Source organism: Leptodactylus fuscus, chromosome 10 (assembly GCF_031893055.1).
Source record: "Leptodactylus fuscus isolate aLepFus1 chromosome 10, aLepFus1.hap2, whole genome shotgun sequence".
Classification (NCBI taxonomy): domain Eukaryota; kingdom Metazoa; phylum Chordata; class Amphibia; order Anura; family Leptodactylidae; genus Leptodactylus; species Leptodactylus fuscus.
This window is the reverse complement of record NC_134274.1, coordinates 67,694,428-67,714,460: the sequence shown is the minus strand read 5'-3', so window position 1 is coordinate 67,714,460 and position 20,033 is coordinate 67,694,428. Positions and strand designations below refer to the sequence as shown.

Below are 20,033 nucleotides of genomic sequence, written 5' to 3'. Positions count from 1 at the left end.
TCTGGCCCATTTTTGACCTTTTGTGTCCAATTTGCCTTCTTGTGTTGTTCCAAAACTTACAAAGGAAATAAACAAAACGTATGGAATTGCAATAATTTTCTGGGAGAAATACTTCATTTTCTGGAAAAATTTCAAGGATGCCAACACCTACAGCCATGATTGACTAAGTCTTATAAGTGAGGAAGACTTCAATACCCTTCTTACTCTCTCTTACTTTTAATTATCTGTGTCAGTGAATGTTGCAGAAGTGAACATTGTATAGGTAAATCCTAGTGTAGGCTGGATAAGCCTTCTTGTGATAACAATATTAGGGTGCACGCCGGCGTTACAGCAGGGCTGCCGAACACTTCCCATTCACTTCAATGGGAGCGCTCGTAAACGCCGCTGTTACGAGTGCTCCCATTGAAGTGAATGGGAAGTGTTCGGCAGTCTGCCGTAATGCCGGCGTGTACGGCTCTCATACACGCCCGGCGTTACGTAGTGTGCATGCACCCTTAAGATGTAGACCACAATAACAGCAATTGCTGCAATATCTACCGTATCTAGAATTTGAAGACTGAGCAGTTGCACATACAGCTCGGCATCCTCACACTATTTTTCTCAGTTGATAATTTAGAGGAAATAATTTGGGCAGTCATTAGTGCTTTAAGTATAATACATCAGCCATATTGCAGTTTGTAACTTCAGGTGGCATGGCCTACCGGGTTAATAGGCATCTCTGCTCATTGTGAGAGAGCCATATTTGCTAAGTAAAAATAGGCATAAAACAAACAAATGTGCAGATGTTCTGGGAGTTATCTCATTAACCTGCCGTGCCAGCAGCGGACAATATAAAGCTTATCACCCAGTAGCCACGTGAACTGCCTACATTGCAGCCACGGAGAGCATATGGCCTGCATGATCTCACTTGTTAGTCTGAGCTGAATTTTCCTTTGTATGTTCTTGTGTATAGACATAATTGAATTGTTTGATTGTGTATGCCTGACTTGAAGCCTTGAAAGAGCACAGCTGTCATAGTCAACCTCCGATATTTATCAACTCTATTCATTTTTGCACAAAATTAATCTATAAAAGACACATATCAGGCTAAAGCTTTGCTATTTCTGATTTCATGAAATCGAGGTTGTACATTACATAGAAGCCGTATCACCTAAAAACTGAGACTTAACTCCTCGATCCCTTCCCAGTACAGCACATGGCAACACTGGCTCAGATTTACAATTGTGGTTTCAACTAGATACTGGTGCTGAAATGTTTTCAACTTGATAGTCATGCGGGTGTGGAGTCTCAGAAAAAAGGAGATTGGTGTGCCACCATGTGCCAACGCAACAATTGTGTTGTAATATACGTATACAATTATTCAAAAAATACCCGTATTAGCAAATCCGGTGGGATCCAACACGTATCGTAGATAAATTCAGCTTCCTCATATTTACACACTAAGAAGGCATATGCCCATTTTTGCAAATACGAACTTTGTGTTTGGTTTATGATCTTCTGGTACTTTCACCATTCCAAATACATAACAAAAAGTTGCATGGCAGCTTATATGTGTCTTGTAGGTGGGGAAGACATCAGTTTATAACTTCAAGTGGCATGGCCTACCAGGTTAATGGGCATCTCTGCTCATTGTGAGAGAGCCATATTTGCAAAGTAAAAATAGGCATAAAACAAACAAATGTGCAGATGTTCTGGGAGTTATCTCATTAACCTGCCGTGCCAGCAGCGGACTATATAAAGCTTATCACCCAGTAGCCACGTGAACTGCCTACATTGCAGCCATGGAGAGCATATGGCCTGCATGATCTCACTTGTTAGTCTGAGCTGAATTTTCCTTTGTATCTTCCTGTGTATAGACATAATTGAATTGTTTGATTGTGTATGCCTGACTTGAAGGCTTGAAAGAGCACAGCTGTCATAGTCACCCTCCGATATTTACAGATATTTATCAACTCTATTCACTTTTTCACCCAATTAGTCTAGAAAAGACAAATATTAGGCTACAACTTTGCTATTTGCCAGGTCTCATGTACACAAATAATAGATTATTACTTTCCTTTGTCTTTTGCTTTGCTTTGTTCGTGGCCTTTCACTAAAGAAGTGAATGGACAGAGCCATGCTTATATTAACACCAGAAAAAATGGCGTTAGGAGAAAAGCTTTCTGAATGTGATCCGCACCCATGAGACATTTAGGGCATGTCCTATAGCTATGCCACATCTGTGTATGATGAGAATACCCCTTTAACCTGCTCGGTTTTATTCTTTCCTGTCTCCTGCTGCTAGTTGTGGCTGATGCAGCTGACTATTGGCAGTTTCTTTAATTCCCACAGTCTATTATGGGGACAGCAACTTTTTGACCTACCTTCTTTTTCACATTTAAAGATGGGACCCCCTACCTATAAGAAATGCATGCTTTACATATACCATAACCGTCTATGGTTAAAATACACATGTGGACAAAATTGTTGGTCCCCCTCGTTTAATGAAAGAAAAACCCACAATGGTCACAGAAATAACTTGAATCTGACAAAAGTAATATTAAATAAAAATTGTCGAGAAGCCACAAAGCTTCTGGGAGAATGTCCTATGGACAGATGAGACGAAAATCAAACTTTTTGGCAAGACACATCAGCTCTATGTTCACAGATGGAAAAATGAAGCATATCTTGAAAAGAACACTGTCCCTACTGTGAAACATGGAGGAGGTGCTGTTATGTGCTGGGGCTGCTTTGCTGCATCTGGCACAGGGTGTCTTGAATCTGTGCAGGGTACAATGAAATCTCAAGACTATCAAGGGATTCTAGAGAGAAATGTGCTGCCCAGTGTCAGAAAGCTTGGTCTCAGTCACAGGTCATGGGTCTTACAACAGGATAATGACCCAAAACACACAGCTAAACACACCCAAGAATGGCTAAGGGGAAAACATTGGACTATTCTGAATTAGACTTCTATGAGCCATGACCTAAATCCTATTGAGCATCTTTGGAAGGAGCTGAAACATGGCATCTGGAAAAGGCACCCCTCAAACCCGAGACAACTGGAGCAGTTTGTTCATGAGGAGTGCGCCAAAATACCTGCAGAGAGGGGCAGAAGTCTCATTGATAGTTACAGGAATTGTTCCATTGCAAAAGGTTGTGCAACAAAATATTAAGTTAAGGGAACCATCATTTCTGTCCAGGCCTGTGTCATGAGTTTTATTTTTTTTTTTTTAATTCTGTTGAAGTGAAAAGCAATGTTTGACTTTCATTTGTTCATTTTCATAGAATTTTTATTTATTATTAGGTTTGTCAGATTCAAGCTATTTCTGTGACCCTTCTGGGTTTTTCTTTCATTAAATGAGGGAGACCAACACTTTTTTTCCACGTGTATACCTCTTTAGAACAGAACTACATGATCTACTTTGTCAGACAAATCCTTCGGGATTAAAAGTCAGTATTAACCTTTGTTTGCCTGAGGATATAATTAGAAGTATTATGGAGGATTTTACGGCACAGAAGCCAGATTATAGTCCATGTATCCAAAAATAAGGGGCTTCTATACGGCAAAGTCTTCACTAGTAGCACATACCAATGTATTACTTTTTATGTAGAGATTCTTTCCTTCTTCCACTATTGCCGCACACTATCATGATACATAAATGAGAAATAAGTTTTGTGAAAAGCAAATGTAAAGAATTATTTTGTAGCATTTGTAAAAATATCTTTACCAATTCTTTGGGGCCCATGATTCAGTTTAGACATATGCAATGTCATGTCAATGACATTATTCAGTATTCTGTATACTTACATCATTCTATCCAGATTCACAAGTGTATTATATGCGCATATTAACGTCTAACTTCTTTTAGGCTACAAATACAGATCACAGAACAGCAGAATAATGAAGAGGAAAACAACAACCCTTCCGACAGAAGTAAGTAGAACAGTGGGAAAAGCACCAGCTAAGTTTACATGTTAGATATTAAAGGGGTTGTTCATTGATGACCTAGCCTTTGTCTAGGGCAAAAGATCAAAGGGGGTCAAACACCTAGACCCTCTGCGGATCAGCTGTTTGAAGCATCATGCCACTTCCACTTCAGAGGTCATGTGACATCATGTTTATTGGTTATATCGTGTGTATGTAGCTCAGTCCCATGCAAGTGAATGGGCTGAACTACAATACCATGCCTAGAGGGGTGACCTAGAAGAGTGTTGGTCTTGGCTTCAGCAGCTGCAGCTGTCTCCTTCATATACATTGATCAATGCAATAGATGATCTAACCTGTCTACTAGGGTCTGCATTCAGTCCTACTCAGCTCAGGTTCTTATAGGAAATGGGTCACCAAGTTTTTATGCTAACATATTTTTAAGAATTTTCGATTATTTTATTTTTAACTTTCCATTTCACTATTTATATTTAACAAAAAGTGTTAAATCCTGCAATTTTCACTCTGGCCACTGAGTCCAATATTAGACTGACACATGCCAACAGTCTTTTCAGCAGTCACCTGATTTTATTAAAGAGGACTTTTCATGCCCTAGGGGATCAGCAGTATTATTGACTGTTAGAAAACTGGTAGTGTGCTGAATTCAGGGCACTGTCAGCTTTGTCAGTATTGCGCCTGAGTGCCAGAAATATCTGTGTCGTTAATTTCCATAGCCAAGAGTCTGTCAGGTGGGGGGTTCCTCACACTCCAGCTATGATCCTAGGCTGTAAGGCCCACCCTTCTGACAGTGGAAGGATATAGGTGCCAAACCTAATGGCACCGATATCTCCTGCACTACATTCAGTACACTGTCAGCTTTTTAGCGATATATATAATACCGGCAGTCTCGGAGGATATTATAGGTCCTTTTTAAACACAAGATAAACTGTAATGCAATAGAAGATAACACCTCTGTTTTGTTTATGTGATTAAAACTATTTTACCAGATCCCAATGAAGAGGAAATAACACCACAGTTAAAGCGGACCAGGAGCGATGCCAGTTTTGTACAGAGGCGTTCACACCACCGTAGCCCTGCAGAGACCCAGAGATTAAGAAGTCATAGGTTTTCCATTAATGGCCACTTCTATAATCATAAGGTATAAATCAACAGATATTCGGAGAAATACACCTAACAATCTTTCATTTCTTTACACTTTACCTGGTGGTGGTCATGAAGACAGTAAAAGGTACATTAATAGTTTAAGAGTATTAGTAGAGGGGCCTCATGGCATGAAATAGGGGGAAATTCTTTTTTAATCTGCTACTATCTATCGGAATATTATAATAGGTAATGGACGATAATTTACTCACCAATCCACGTTCCTGTCCAGGCCTGCCTCCACTACCATCTCTTCATGGCGCTGCATGTTAAATCACAATGCTGAAGAACGTCAGTCCTGGCTATTCATCATTGGGTATAGTGCACCGAGGTGGTGGCAGTGGATGCCAGCCTGGACACAAGTGTGAAATTAGTTACTAGATGATTGGCTATAGCTAGTGATAGCAGTATTAGATAGCGGACTAACATATCACTGTGTGTGGGTCAAATACTGTGTGGAGGCCAAAATAAAAAGGACCAAGAAAAAAGGAGATCATATACTGGGTGCGGGTGTAATAAAAAGGGGGCCATATATTGTGATGGAGCTAAAAAAGGGCTTTATACGGTGTGGGGGCTCGTAAAAGGGATTTTATTATCTGCAAATGAGGGGGGGGGGAGTCTTACAATTTTAAATAGAGGGGCCTTATCTCTCAACTAGATATCGCCATGTTAGTTTCTGATTTTTAATTTTTTTTTGGGGGGGGGAGGGGCGCCTTTCCACAGTTCCTCTCATATACTATTGCATTGCACTCCTGAGGGCTATGTTTCAAGGTACAGTCATAGGCTCAGTATACTGACCTGATTGGATCGTAAAGGGGTTTTCCCACAGATATATCCATATTAAAATTAATAGACAATTAAGAGTTAAAGATTTTTGCGGTCTTAGCAGAGTTTTCTGGTAACAATCGTTTCTCTTGATCAGTTGCCAATGTGTACAGCTATGAATGCAGAATACATCTGCCCCTAGTTCCCCCTTCTTGCTCAAACATGCTGTCTCTTCTCTCTATCATCCAGCAGCCCCCATTGCCGGCAGCTTGCAGAGAGCACACAGTCCCGTGTGGCTCCGCCCACTAACGAGTCATAGCCTATCCTGGTGATAGGCTTTGATGACATCATCTCAGGTCCTTAAACGAACTGCCACAAGCTATGCAGGCCGGATAGAAGTAGTCAGAGGGCCGGATGTGGCCCGCGGGCCGCACGTGGCCCGCGGGCCGCACATTGCCCAGGTCTGCTTTAGGAACTACCGTCTGCTCTGCAGTTGTCAGATTTCCTGCTCAGATCTTGGGATCCAAGAATCCCATGGCCGGACACTGGCTGTCGGGTTTCCGTCTTCTGTCTGTAGAAGACCGAAACCTGACAGACGGAGATCGAGCGCAGATGTGAACAAGCCCTACACTGTCATTGCACATTCACTGATCCGGTCATTTACAACCTTTAGCTCAATAGCCACTGCTTTATTGAATGTTTGATTCTGCAGGGTCAGTTGGAAAGCAAACAGTAGTCTTAAAATAAAATCATAATAGAATCAACATATTTAAACAATTAACATGTATACATGTATGGTTACATCTCAGGGATGCTGCAGGAATCAGGAGTAGCCAAAGCTCACGGACCCTGGTGCAGAAGTTAGGCCTGCCATCAGGGGTCAATTCCTACCTTCTAGCAGCATTAGCGAGTCTCTTAAAAAAGCCCTTTAACCACTTCTTCCAACTTTTTTCATGCTCCAATGGGTGCCACTCCATCGATTCCTATCCATTTGGAATTTTTGCTTTAGCCCCTACTTTTTCTGAGCAATATTCATTTCATCACCTTACATGCTAACTAGGCTTTTTACTGTCATGTGGGCAGCTGCAGGTTGTCCACTTTGTTAGTCCAGCAGTCAGCTTACCACCACCCAGGTGACAGTACACTAACAGCGATAGATACTAGAGGAAAATTCCAACTGTGATAGTATCAGTGGAGCGGGACTTATTAAACAATGCAAAGAGCTGGGGTTGTTGGAGGTGGTAAAAGGTCCTCTTTAAGTGACCCATCAATGCAGCATTATCAGCCAGGTCTCAAAGCCACGAGCAGTGGTACAAGCTGTAACATAAAGCTTACATTCTACTAAGGCTGGGATTGGAGATCTGACACATAAACATATGTTAGAGTGAGCCCTTCAAAACAGTATCCCATTGACTTCAATGGGTTCCGGCTTACACACGTTTTACATTGAAATCAATGGGAGGCTTTTTAACCCATTGATTTCAATGTGTTACGCACGTTAAACGAAACCCATTGAAGTCAATGGGATACTATTTTGAAGTGCTCACTCTGACAAGTGTTTATGTGTCAGATTGAGCGCCGTGTTACTCCTTGGGAACAGGGCCTTAGCCTTGAGGAGATAAAAGGTATTTTTGTTTTTGCATAACTGTATTCCAAGGACTTGTTTTTCAGCAGGAATCCTATTTTTTAACGGAACCATGATGCCGTGACAAAACTTCATTTTTTTAAATTATTTTTTTGTGGTGAAAAATTGAGAAAAAAAAACTCATTCTGTGCTGTATAAATGTCTTGTTTACTGTGTTCTATAGATAGATGTTTTACTACAATAAAACCCTTTTGTTTGAATGATTGTTTGCCTAGGTCAAGTACTGTATTTAATGAGCTAAGCTTGTTGCATTGTTCTGAATATTCCTCCTCATTGTTATTATGTAGGATCTCTGCTTATTGATATACTAATTTTGCTTTTAATTTTTGATTTTCTCAACAGCTTTATTGCAATGGATCTTTCCCTATTAGAAAAAAATCTCTTTGAGTAAAAACAGGTCAAAACAAAACACTCTATTAGGCCAGGGCCCCATATTGCAAAAAAGGTGCCATTTTACATTACCTGCATAAAAAATATGCAAATCTACTCTCCAGGATGTAATTAGGAGAACAGTGCCTCTGTCTGCTGCCCTCTAGAGGGCAGCATCCTTAACATCATGCATGACTCAGTTAAAAAGTCTAATATCATGATGCGGATTTAATTGCCAAATTAGTATTTCTGTTCCAAAAGGAACAGATTCCCAGCTATGGACAGCGCTGTTTCGGCCTATTGGGCCTCCTCAGCATAGCTCAGGGATACTGATTTGGCAGAGTGAGAGACTGTAGACCAGGGTCAGGGGATAATCATACACATTAGGGAGAGCGTGTTCCTACATAGGCAGTACGGAGACTTACAAGTCATTCCTGCTCCGCTAGGGATTTTGGGTAAAAAATATGCAAATCTATTCTCCAGGATGTAATTAGGAGAACAGTGCACTCTAGAGGTCAGCATCCTTAACATAATGCATGAAGTCTAATATCATGATGCGGAATTAATTGCCAAATTAGTATACGATTATCCCCTGACTCTGGTCTATAGTCTCTCACTCTGTCAAATCAGTATCCCTACGCTATGCTGAGGAGGCCCAATAGGCCGAAACAGCGCTGTCCATAGCTGGGAATCTGTTCCTTTTGGAATAGAAATACTAATTTGGCAATTAAATCCGCATCATGATATTAGACTTTTTAATTGAGTCATGCATGATGTTAAGGAGGCTGCCCTCTAGAGGGCGGCATACAGAGTGCACTGTTCTCCTAATTACATTCTGGCGAATAGATTTCCATATTTTTTACCCAGAATCCCTAGCGAGCAGGAATGCCTTGTAAGTCTCCGTACTGCCTATGTAGGCACACACTCTCCCTGTGTGTACGATTATTCCCTGCATAGTAGATGAATTTCTGGCTAAGCCCACCAATACATTGCAGAAGAAAACCTACAGCGGAAATGCTGCAATTTCAAAAATGCAGACCTTTTTGCAAATTGAAATATGTCAATTACACCTACAGAAACGCAGGCATTTTCCATAAAGGTATACTAGAAGCAGAAAGTCCGCAGAGGAAAACTATGTGGACTTTCAGTGAAAAACGCTGCAAAAAAGAACATGATGCGTTTCCGCTGTAGTCTTTTTCACAGCGTTTTTTTTACTGCAGCTCAGTATGTGAGGCCTAGTAGTAGGATGGGAGTAGTAGTGGCAGATGATGTGACACCTGCTAGGCCGAGCCCCTCCAGCTATCACTCCAGACCCACTCCTGGGCCGGACACTGTCGAGGGTGGTCCTGCAGCACTACAGATGGTGGTGGTAGTAATTTTCCCTGGGGCACTTCCAGTTGAAGAGAAGACCTCTCATCTTTGAGCCGATGTGGTGTTGGTCGAAAGGGCCCTGATGGTGAGGCAGGCACAACTCAGAAGCCCAGAGGTGCAGTGAACCAGATAACAGTTATTATAGCAACTGGAACAAAGAGGACAGCGGCTTGCAGATGAGGGTAGTAGTACACTGTCCAATCCCCCAGCCTTGGTTATAGGAGGGTGTCGAGGGATGTTACAACACTTCTCCTCCTCTTGTGCCACTCCCAGCTAAGTTACTGGGGATAGTAGTGAATCAGGGAGTCCTGACAGGGTTCTGGTTAGGCCCAAATGAGTTCCTCCTGTCAGTGTCCTCCACTGCTCCTCCTGGTACAGCATGTAATTGTCCTGACAGCTGTACTTCCTGTCTCAGGGCTGTCTTTGGATGAGCCTGGGGCAAGTAACAATCCTCCTAGAGGGGTCTCAGTCCAGAAGCTGTGCGGGGATGCTCTGCACTCTGTACTGCACACTCTCAACACTGAGGACCGACGGTCGCTGTGGAGGCTAAGGTCTCCTACAATCCCGCCCAGTGGCCTGTGATTGGCCAGGACTGAACCAAAGCAAGGGTTTGAACAGTGAGGGGGAAATAACAAGGGAAAAGTACAAAACAATGTACCGTATTTTCCGGACTATAAGGCGCACATAAAAACCTACGATTTCCTCAGAAATCGTAAGTGCGCCTTATAGTCCGGTGCGCCTTATATATGGATGGAAGCGGCGGCAAAGTCTGCGTGCCGCTTACATACATACATAAAAGGCACCGTAAGGGTGCATTCACACTACGGAACGCCGGCGTGTATCACAGCCGTACACGCCGGCGTTACAGCAGGGCTGCCGGACACTTCCCATTCATTTCTATGGGAGCCGGCATGCGAGCGCTCCCCATAGAAATGAATGGAAAAAAGCAGTCCATTCATTTCTATGGGGAGCGCTCGCATGCCGGCTCCCATAGAAATGAATGGGAAGTGTCCGGCAGCCCTGCTGTAACGCCGGCGTGTACGGCTGTGATACACGCCGGCGTTCCGTAGTGTGAATACACCCTTAAAAGTTATATTAAACTACCCCCCCCATTTTAAAATAAAACCCTGAAACAGAATGTGAAACTTACCGACCGGTGCAGGGTGGGCGGGCATTCAGGCCTCCTCTTCCTCCGATGTACTGACTACTTCCTCCGGCGCTCGCGAGCTGATAATGGCCTGGGCGCATGCGCAATATCATAATGCTTCTACTACGGCTACTGCGCATGCGCCCATGCCATTATCAGTTCGCAAGCGCCGGAGGAGGAGGACGGAACATCGGAGGAAGAGGAGGCCTGAATGCCCACCCACCCTGCACCGTTCGGTAAGTTTCACATTCTGTTTCAGGGTTTTATTTTAAAATGGGGGGGGGGGGGTAGTTTAATCTAACTTTTACGGTTGGGCTCTATCAGCATGATTTTGCTGATAGAGCCCCTTTAACTGCTCGCCTGCCGAGCGCTTCCAATAGAAGCGGCTGGCACGCGGGGGGTTAAGCGGCCGCTGGCAAAGTCTGCGTGCTGCCGCTTTCAATAACATATAATGCGCACCGGACTGCGCCTTATAGTCCGGTGCGCCTTATATATGAACCGAGACGAACTATAAGGCGCTCATGGGCAATGCGCCTTATAGTCCAGTGCGCCTTATAGTCCGTAAAATACGGTATATACATGATATATAACATAAAGAACGGGACATACTAACACAACCCAGAGGCACAATAGACAAACACTTAAAGCAGTAGCACTCTGGGATGCTGCAATAATGCTTCAGGAGTTCGGCATGACCACTACACAGTGTATAGCACCTTCTGCTTCTGGCTTTGTACAATTATGTAGTTGCAGTGCTAGAGGCAGCTGAGAAAAGCTGGTCGGTGGGGTTCCAGGTTCCTTCTATAATATTGTTGACATATCCTAACGCTAGGCCATCAATTTCAAAAACCAGTCAAAGCCTAGGAAACATCTTTTGGCCGGGGCATTAGGTTAAAAAATGCTGCGTTTTGGCTGCAGCTGGAAATGCTGCAACAAAAAAAGATATGTTTTAGAGTACCTGCAAAGTGAATAGGACTTGCGCAAGCATTTTTTTTCAAGCATTTTTGAAATCGCAGCATGTCAATTACACCTACGGAAACGCTAGCATTTTCCATATAGGTATAATAGAAGCAGAAAGTCCGCGGATGAAAACTCTGCATTTCTGCCACATTTTTTTCCGCAGCGCTTTTTGGCTGTGGCTCGCTACGTGGACTTTAGCCTTAAGCAGCCAGAGTATGAGAATAATATACCTGGACAGCTAGGGGAATTCACATGTCTCTGGCTTTCCTTAAATCAAACTGTGGGTGTTTTATCTGTAGCCTATGTTTCATTCACACACAAATAAGAAATTCACAGCATTTTTGCAGGATGTCGTTGGGTCGTTCTACCTGCTCAAAACAAAAACATTATCGCTGTATAATAGGTCAAAGCGCAGATTTCCTCTAGGCTGCTGACACATAAATCTGATTTGTTTCCTTTTAGACTTCTGTGTTTACTCCAGCATATGGTTCGGTGACAAATGTTCGTGTTACTAGTACTATGAGCACATCGGAAGTTTTAAAACTGCTTCTGAGGAAGTTCAGGGTAAGCTGAGTCTGCAGGAACTTTTCTTAACTTTTCTGTTTCTTAAAGAGGTATTCCTATCTTGTAATATGACATATTGCTAGAATCTGCCATAGCTTTATTATCTGCGCACCACAGGACTGATGTAGCACTTTGGTTCTTTCGCTGTTTTCCCATGGATACCTAACTTTGCAGGAGATGTTGTTGCTCTAAATTGGCACGTTGACAGCTTCATTCTCAGCATCATGGGAGTCCCAGAGGTCGATCATAAAGTCATGGCACCATTTTTAAATGTGATAAGACCCCTTTAATGGAATCAGTGGTGAACTTTGTCTGAGAACTGTATAATACCAATATATACGAGGCTGAGTCAAAAATGATCTGCACTCTGGCTGTAGAATTTTTTTTATCAACGTTAAGAAAATATATCGATTTTTCAGCAGTTAGTACATCTGTGAACAAGTTTTCATCTTCCTTCATTAAAAGATGTTTCAGGCTGAGCTTCGAGCCATCAATTTACTGCTGTCTTTGCCTCCTTCATCAGATGTGAATCTTCGTCCTCACAGGGGTTCATTCAGATAATCCACTGTCACTCCTCCACCCAACAGGATAGTCTTTGACTCACCCTCGTAGATATTGGTATTATATTGATTCTCAGTATGTCTGTCAGTTTATCTGAATTTTATTTTGCAGTTTGTTTAAAATATTTTCATGTCTTGGTTCTTGTAGGTGGAAAATAACCCCTCAGAATTTGGACTATACCTGGTTCACGAGAATGGAGGTACCATATATTTTATAGTAGATTATTACCTATAGTGAAATACATGTAAATTAGACTAAGTAGCATGTTAAATATCAATGCTAAACCCTAGCATTCTCCAGTGGCGTAACTAGGAATGGCGGGGCCCCGTGGTGAACTTTTGACATGGGGCCTCCCCCAACCGACACCGACGTCGAAGACCTCGACCGACCCCTCTTCCGCACTCTATTATGTACCTTAGTAAGCCCTGCACACAGTATTGTGTCCATTAGTGGCTCCTGCACACAGTATTATGTCCCTTAGTGGCCCCTGCACACAGTATTATGTCCCTTAGTGGCCCCTGCACACAGTATTATACCCCATAGTGGCCCCTGCACACAGCATTATGTCCCTTAGTGGCCCCTGCACACAGTATTATCCCCCATAGTGGCCCCTGCACACAGTATTATCCCCCATAGTGTCCCCTGCACACAGTATTATAGCCCCTAGTGGACACCCATAAACAATTATTATACTCTGGGGTCTTTTCAGACCTCAGAGTATAATAATCAGAGACCGGGGGAAATAAAAACAAAAAAACATTACTGTTTCTTACCTGTCCCCCAGCTCCTACGCTGTCTTCTCCGCTGCCGTCCTTCTTCTATGACGTCGGACGTCACATGACCCGGGAAGCAGGCCAGGTTCATGTGACGTCAGAGACGTCAGACAAGTAGGACGGAGGCCTGGCAGGATTTTGGAGAGGTAAGTAACTGTGTTTGTTACATTCCCTTACCTCTCCCGGTCTGCCGATCATTATACTCGGGGGTCTGCAAAGTTATATGATGGATAATCATATAACATATTACAATAATTGACCCTATATTACATATATTGCCATGTAAAGAGGCTGTTATACAGGCCTATAATTATGCTACAAAATGGTTGTGTCTATGTGATACCCAAGGGGAAACAGCCACATGTCACCTACATAGTGTCCTAATGTATCAAGGATAGGGTTGAGCGATCGTTTTCGGAAAAGATCGGATTCCGATCGTCGATCGAGAAAATATCGCGATCGGAATTCTGAACATGATCTTTTTAGGTGGGATCGAGATCAGTACTATTTCCCACAATGCTTTGCTTAACCTTCACACTGAGTATACGCTCCGCTCATTCTGAGTGGAGTGTATACTCAGTGTGAAGGCTCCGCTGCGGTTCCATAGGAATGAATGCAAGCTAGGGTTGAGCCGATCTTGACTTTTCAGGATCGATTTTAAAATCTGATTTCCGATCATTTTTCATTCGAACCCGATCTCGATCCCAATGCAAGTCAGTGGGATTTTTTTATTAATCGGAGATTGGATTTTAAAAGCAATCCTATTCACTATACAGCATGGAATCTAACAATTGAACGCTTTAATTGTTAGAATCCACACTGTGTAGTGAATCACTAAGTAGCCAGAGGATTTTTTTTTTAATCCTCTGGCTACTTAGTCCCCCCTGGTGTCCTCTTACCTACAGAGATGGCTGCTCCAGTGCCTAATGTCCTTCTTCGCCTTGCTGCCGCTCCATGCTGCTCTTCTTGCCTCGCTGCCTCCCAGATTAGGAGAGTGTGGGTGGGTTAGGAGAGTGTGGGTGGGGAGACATCACGTCTTCCCGCCTTGTACCCACCCACACTCTCCTAAGTCACAAGCCCCGCCTTCCTAGCTCTTTAAACACTAACCTGGGAGGCGGTGGCAGCGAGCCGAAGAAGAACAGCGTGGAGCGGCAGCGAGGCAAAGGAGAAGGAGAACACCGGGCACCAGAGCAGCCATCTCTGCAGGTAAGTAGCTACTAGAGATGTTAGTTTTGTCTCCCATTAGAATGAATGGAGGCAGCCGGCGCGCAGGGGGTTAAGGCTGCGTGCCGGCTGCTTCAGGAGTGTCAGAGCATAGTCAGCGCCTCAAACTGTCATCAGTTGAATTCTTCTCCAACAGGGCTTCGCCCCAGTCAATGTGTCAGTCAATATGGAGTCGGCCCAAGGTGCCCATTAATCATACTTGGAGATACCATTTTGTTAAGGTAAATGCATTGTTATAACTGTGTCTCCAGCAACTGTGAGTTAACAAAAATTTCCACTTCCTGAAGTAAAAAAGCTGCGAAGGAAGACTTTCTACACTCAGATAAAATGGTTCTTATATAATTTTGTGAATATGGTATTAATGATTTACTTTGGAGTGTCCTATAGCAATACCTACATTTATATATATTGTATGAACAATCCTCCCCAGTCCAACTGCTCAGTATTAGTCATTCTAGCTGAATAGCAAGGTAAAATGGACACTATTGTTGCTTACTCAACCTATTAACTCAAAACTTTGGTTAATTGTAATGAATAAACTAATGCTTTTGCTTACGTTTATTGTTTGCTTTTAGAAAGAACCAGATTAGGGGACACAGAATTCCCCTTGATTTGCAGGATACTACATGGTCCCTGTGAAAGAATTGCCAAATTATTTCTAATGGAGACTGATCTTGGAGAGGAGGTCTCACATGATGTAAGTCTGTAGAGCTTTGTTCAGATATGTCATGTAAATATTAGCTATAATGAATGAGAATCTGTCACCTCTCCTGACTTGTTCATTTTAGGAAATACTGTATATACTCGAGTATAAGCCGACCCGAATATAAGCCGAGGCCCCTAATTTTACCACAAAAAAACTGGGAAAACTTATTGGCTCGAGTATAATCCTAGGTGTGGGGGGGGGGGGAATGCAGCAGCTACTGGAAAATTTCAAAAATTAAAATGGTCGGAGTTTTTGGGTCCAGTAGATGCTGGATGCTGGGGAAGGGGAGGGGGTGTTTTGGTTGTCTGTCTGTCCCTTCCCTGAGCTTGAGGACTGGGTTTTTTCCCCCACTTGGAATTCAGCCTGGCTGAATATAGGGTATCTGCAGTGCTCCTATTAACCCCTTCCCGACGGAACAGGAGCACTGCAGATCCCCTATATTCAGTAGACCGGGCACCGTCAGACACAGGGATACCTAATGTGTATGTGTTTCGCAGTCATTTTCTACTTTTATATGTATTCTAGGGTAAGGAGGGATTTAGAACTTTTATTTTTTTTAAATCTTTTTTTTTTTGCACTATTTTATGGGAGATTCTATACATTGATAATGTGGCTGGTCATAGACCCCCCCTTACTCGAGTATAAGCCGAGGGGGACTTTTTCAGCCCAAAAACTGGGCTGGAAAATTCGGCTTATACTCGAGTATATATGGTACTTTTATTTTCCAGGAAACAATCATAGAGCATCTTTTCAGAGAATTCTGGATAAGTTCAGAACTGGATTCTACCATTGTGTCTCTACAATGTTATCATAGCTGGTGACACCCAGTTGTCAATTTATTCATAAATTTCAAAAAGGAATACCATAGGACCAGCACAGCAGAAGGACATTAAGAGATGCAGCAGAATTCTAATATAAATTATATATATAAAATTATATACACACATGCATATAGTAATATGTAAACGGTTTAGACAATTGTAGAATAAATGCTTTTTTTCCCTGTACTTGTGTATCCTATTAATATTATAAATGTGAAAGTTTGTGAGTTTGTGGGTTTGTGTGTTTGGATGTTTGCACGTTCGGATGTTTGTTCCTCAATCACGGAAAAACCGCTCCACCGATTTGGCTGAAATTTTCCACAAATATAGTTAATACACCCGATTAAACAATAGGCTACTTTTCGTCACAATAGCGCACATACGTTTGTGCCAGGACCCCCACAAAACCCAAACTCACACCACCATCTCTGCAATCTCACACACTTTGGACCATAGCAAGCCACAAAATTCATATTGCCCTCTACAGCCTCGCCCCTAACCCCACACAATCACATATACATATACTTTACCACTTTGCCCCTCACCTTAACGATACTCCAGGAGGCTCTCTTTTACGCTCCGGAGCAGCCATGTTTGCCGACCCCCACTGCTCTGACAATCCGCGACACCACCCACCCATGTCAATACCCCTAGGCGGTCTAATAAATGCAAAAAAAAAAGTTTAAAAAAGTAAAAAAAAATATAAAAAATAAAAATAAAAAGGATTAAAAATTCTAATCACCCCCCTTTCCCTAGAACACATATAAAAGTAGTTAAAAACTGTGAAACACATACATGTTAGGTATCCCCACGTCCGAAATCGCCCGCTCTACAAATCTATACAAATATTTTTCCCGTTCGGTAAACGCCGTAGCGGGAAAAATGGTCAAAAGTGCCAAACCGCCATTTTTTCACTGTTTTGATTCTGATAAAAAATTGAATAAAAAGTGATCAAAGCAATAACATTTCCCAAAAATGGTAGAACTACAAAGTACACCCGGTCCCACAAAAAAAGACGCCCTATACATCCCCGTACACGCACGTCTAAAAAAGTTACGGCTGTCGGAATATGGCGACTTTTCAAAAAATTATTTTTTAACACAGTTTTATATTTTTTTTAAGGGGTCAAAATGTAAATAAAACCATATAAATTTGGCATCCCTGGAATTGTAACGAAACACAGAATACAGGGGACATGTCATTTTGGTTTTACAGTGAACGCCGTAAAACCAAAGCCCGTAAGAAAGTCGCAGAAATGCATTTTTTCTTCAAATCCACCCCATTCTGAATTTTTTCCCTGCTTCCCAGTACATTATATAGAATAAATAATGGTGGCATCATGAAGAAAAATCTGTATTGCAAAAATTAAGACCTCATATGGCTCTGGGAGCGGAGAAATAAAAAAGTTATGGGGTTTAGAAGGAGGGGAGTCAAAAATTAAAATCAAAAAATGCCATCGGTGGGAAAGGGTTAACTTCAAATACTTCTGTCCCAAAGTCACTATGTAAAGTTTCTCACAACACCGTATAGCAGCTCAAATACAAAGTAACTTCAACACAAAAGTCTCACGTATTCTCTGAATTACAGCAAAAACAAGATACAAAGTTGCATTTCATATCCCATACCTTATACACACTACGAAAACCTCACCCACGCCTGTATATACCCACTGCTACAATCACCGCAGACGAAGTCGCGGGTACCAGCTAGTGTGTACATAAGGGCAGTAGAACCTATATATATCCCCATTAGGGTATATTTCAGGGGTCGTTCACACGGAGTAAACTGGCGTGTAATTTTACACATGTAAAATAAGACTCCCATTGACTTCAATTACATTTTACACGTGTATTTTGGCGTGTTTTTTTTACGCGTGTAAAAAAATGTCATTGAAGTCAATGGGAGTCTTGTTTTACACGTGTAAAATTACACGCCAGTTTACTCCGTGTTAACTATCCCTAGTGCATTCACACTAAGTATACGCTGAGCTGATTCTGAACGTAAAACACGTTCAGAATCAGCACGTACAAAGCAGATCCCATTCATTTCAATGGGAGTCGACATACATGCGCTCCCCATTGAAATGAATGGGCTGCTTTTTTCTCTATTGGTTTCAATGTGATACGCGCGTGCTTTGTACGCGCTGATTCTGAACATGTTTTACGTTCAGAAGCAGCTCAGCGTATACTTAGTGTGAATGCCCCCTTACACTGTTTTTTATAGGCTGAAAAAATCTGTTTCATTTTGCGAAAACACTGTGTTTAGCATTACCTGCAAAGTGGATAGGATTCTGGGTAATCCCATCCACACATTGCAAAAAACTGCTGCAGGGTTTTCTTTCTCATTTTTCAAAGCATTTTTTTGCTCTGTGTTGACCCGAATACTTTACTTCAAAAAATAACCCCCCCCCCGGGGTCACTTACAGGTTATGCACAGATGATAATAATGATTCATCATCTCTGTGCAGCAAACAGGGCTCCTCCTCCCCTTCCTTATCCTACAGCAGCTCATAAGATGCTTCCAGGGACGGGGAGGACACTTTAGAGTCCTATATTTCAGAACTAGTTGGGCCTACAGTCCTATGAAAAAGTTTGGGCACCCCTATTAATCTTAATCATTTTTAGTTCTAAATATTTTGGTATTTGCAACAGCCATTTCAGTTTGATATATCTAATAACTGATGGACACAGTAATATTTCAGGATTGAAATGAGGTTTATTGTACTAACAGAAAATGTGCAATATGCATTAAACCAAAATTTGACCGGTGCAAAAGTATGGGCACCTCAACAGAAAAGTGACATTAATATTTAGTAGATCCTCCTTTTGCAAAGATAACAGCCTCTAGTCGCTTCCTGTAGCTTTTAATCAGTTCCTGGATCCTGGATGAAGGTATTTTGGACAAACAATTCAAGTTCAGTTAAGTTAGATGGTCGCCGAGCATGGACAGCCCGCTTCAAATCATCCCACAGATGTTCAATGATATTCAGGTCTGGGGACTGGGATGGCCATTCCAAAACATTGTAATTGTTCCTCTGCATGAATGCCTGAGGATTTGGAGCGGTGTTTTGGATCATTGTCTTGCTGAAATATCCATCCCCGGCGTAACTTCAACTTCGTCACTGATTCTTGACATTATTCTCAAGAATCTGCTGATACTGAGTGGAATCCATGCGACTCTCAACTTTAACAAGATTCCCGATGCCGGCTTTGGCCACACAGCCCCAAAGCATGATGGAACCTCCACCAAATTTTACAGTGGGTAGCATGTGTTTTTCTTGGAATGCTGTTTCTTTTTGGACGCCATGCATAACGCCTTTTTTTATAACCAAACAACTCAATTTTTGTTTCCAAAATGAAGCTGCCTTGTCCAAATGTGCTTTTTCATACCTCAGGCAACTCTATTTGTGGCGTACGTGCAGAAACGGCTTCTTTCTCATCACTCTCCCATACAGCTTCTATTTGTGCAAAGTGCGCTGTATAGTTGACCGATGCACAGTGACACCATCTGCAGCAAGATGATGCTGCAGCTCTTTGGAGGTGGTCTGTGGATTGTCCTTGACTGTTCTCACCATTCTTCTTCTCTGCCTTTCTGATATTTTTCTTGGCCTGCCACTTCTGGGCTTAACAAGAACTGTCCCTGTGGTCTTCCATTTCCTTACTATGTTCCTCACAGTGGAAACTGACAGGTTAAATCTCTGAGACAACGTTTTGTATCCTTCCCCTGAACAACTATGTTGAACAATCTTTGTTTTCAGATCATTTGAGAGCGGGCTGTCCATGTTCGGCGACCATCAAACTTAACTGAACTTGAATTGTTTTGTAGAAAGAAATGGTCCAAAATACCTTCATCCAGGATCCAGGAACTGATTAAAAGCTACAGGAAGCGACTAGAGGCTGTTATCTTTGCAAAAGGAGGATGTACTAAATATTAATGTCACTTTTCTGTTGAGGTGCCCATATTTTTGCACCGGTCAAATTTTGGTTTAATGCATATTGCGCATTTTCTGTTAGTACAATAAACCTCATTTCAATCCTGAAATATTACTGTGTCCATCAGTTA

At 42.2% G+C, this 20,033-nt stretch overlaps 1 protein-coding gene across 2 annotated transcripts in view; it reads left to right on the top strand.

Moving 5' to 3' along the window:
• RASSF4 (Ras association domain family member 4) overlaps positions 1–20,033 on the top strand; it is a 136,510-nt gene that overhangs the window by 95,892 nt on the left and 20,585 nt on the right. For both annotated transcript variants that reach the window (XM_075257795.1, XM_075257794.1), the window contains 5 exons: positions 3,849–3,913; positions 4,912–5,063; positions 11,785–11,886; positions 12,595–12,646; positions 15,020–15,141. In XM_075257795.1, the coding sequence (XP_075113896.1) occupies positions 3,849–3,913; positions 4,912–5,063; positions 11,785–11,886; positions 12,595–12,646; positions 15,020–15,141 (493 nt within the window). The remainder of the gene's footprint in view (positions 1–3,848; positions 3,914–4,911; positions 5,064–11,784; positions 11,887–12,594; positions 12,647–15,019; positions 15,142–20,033) is intronic.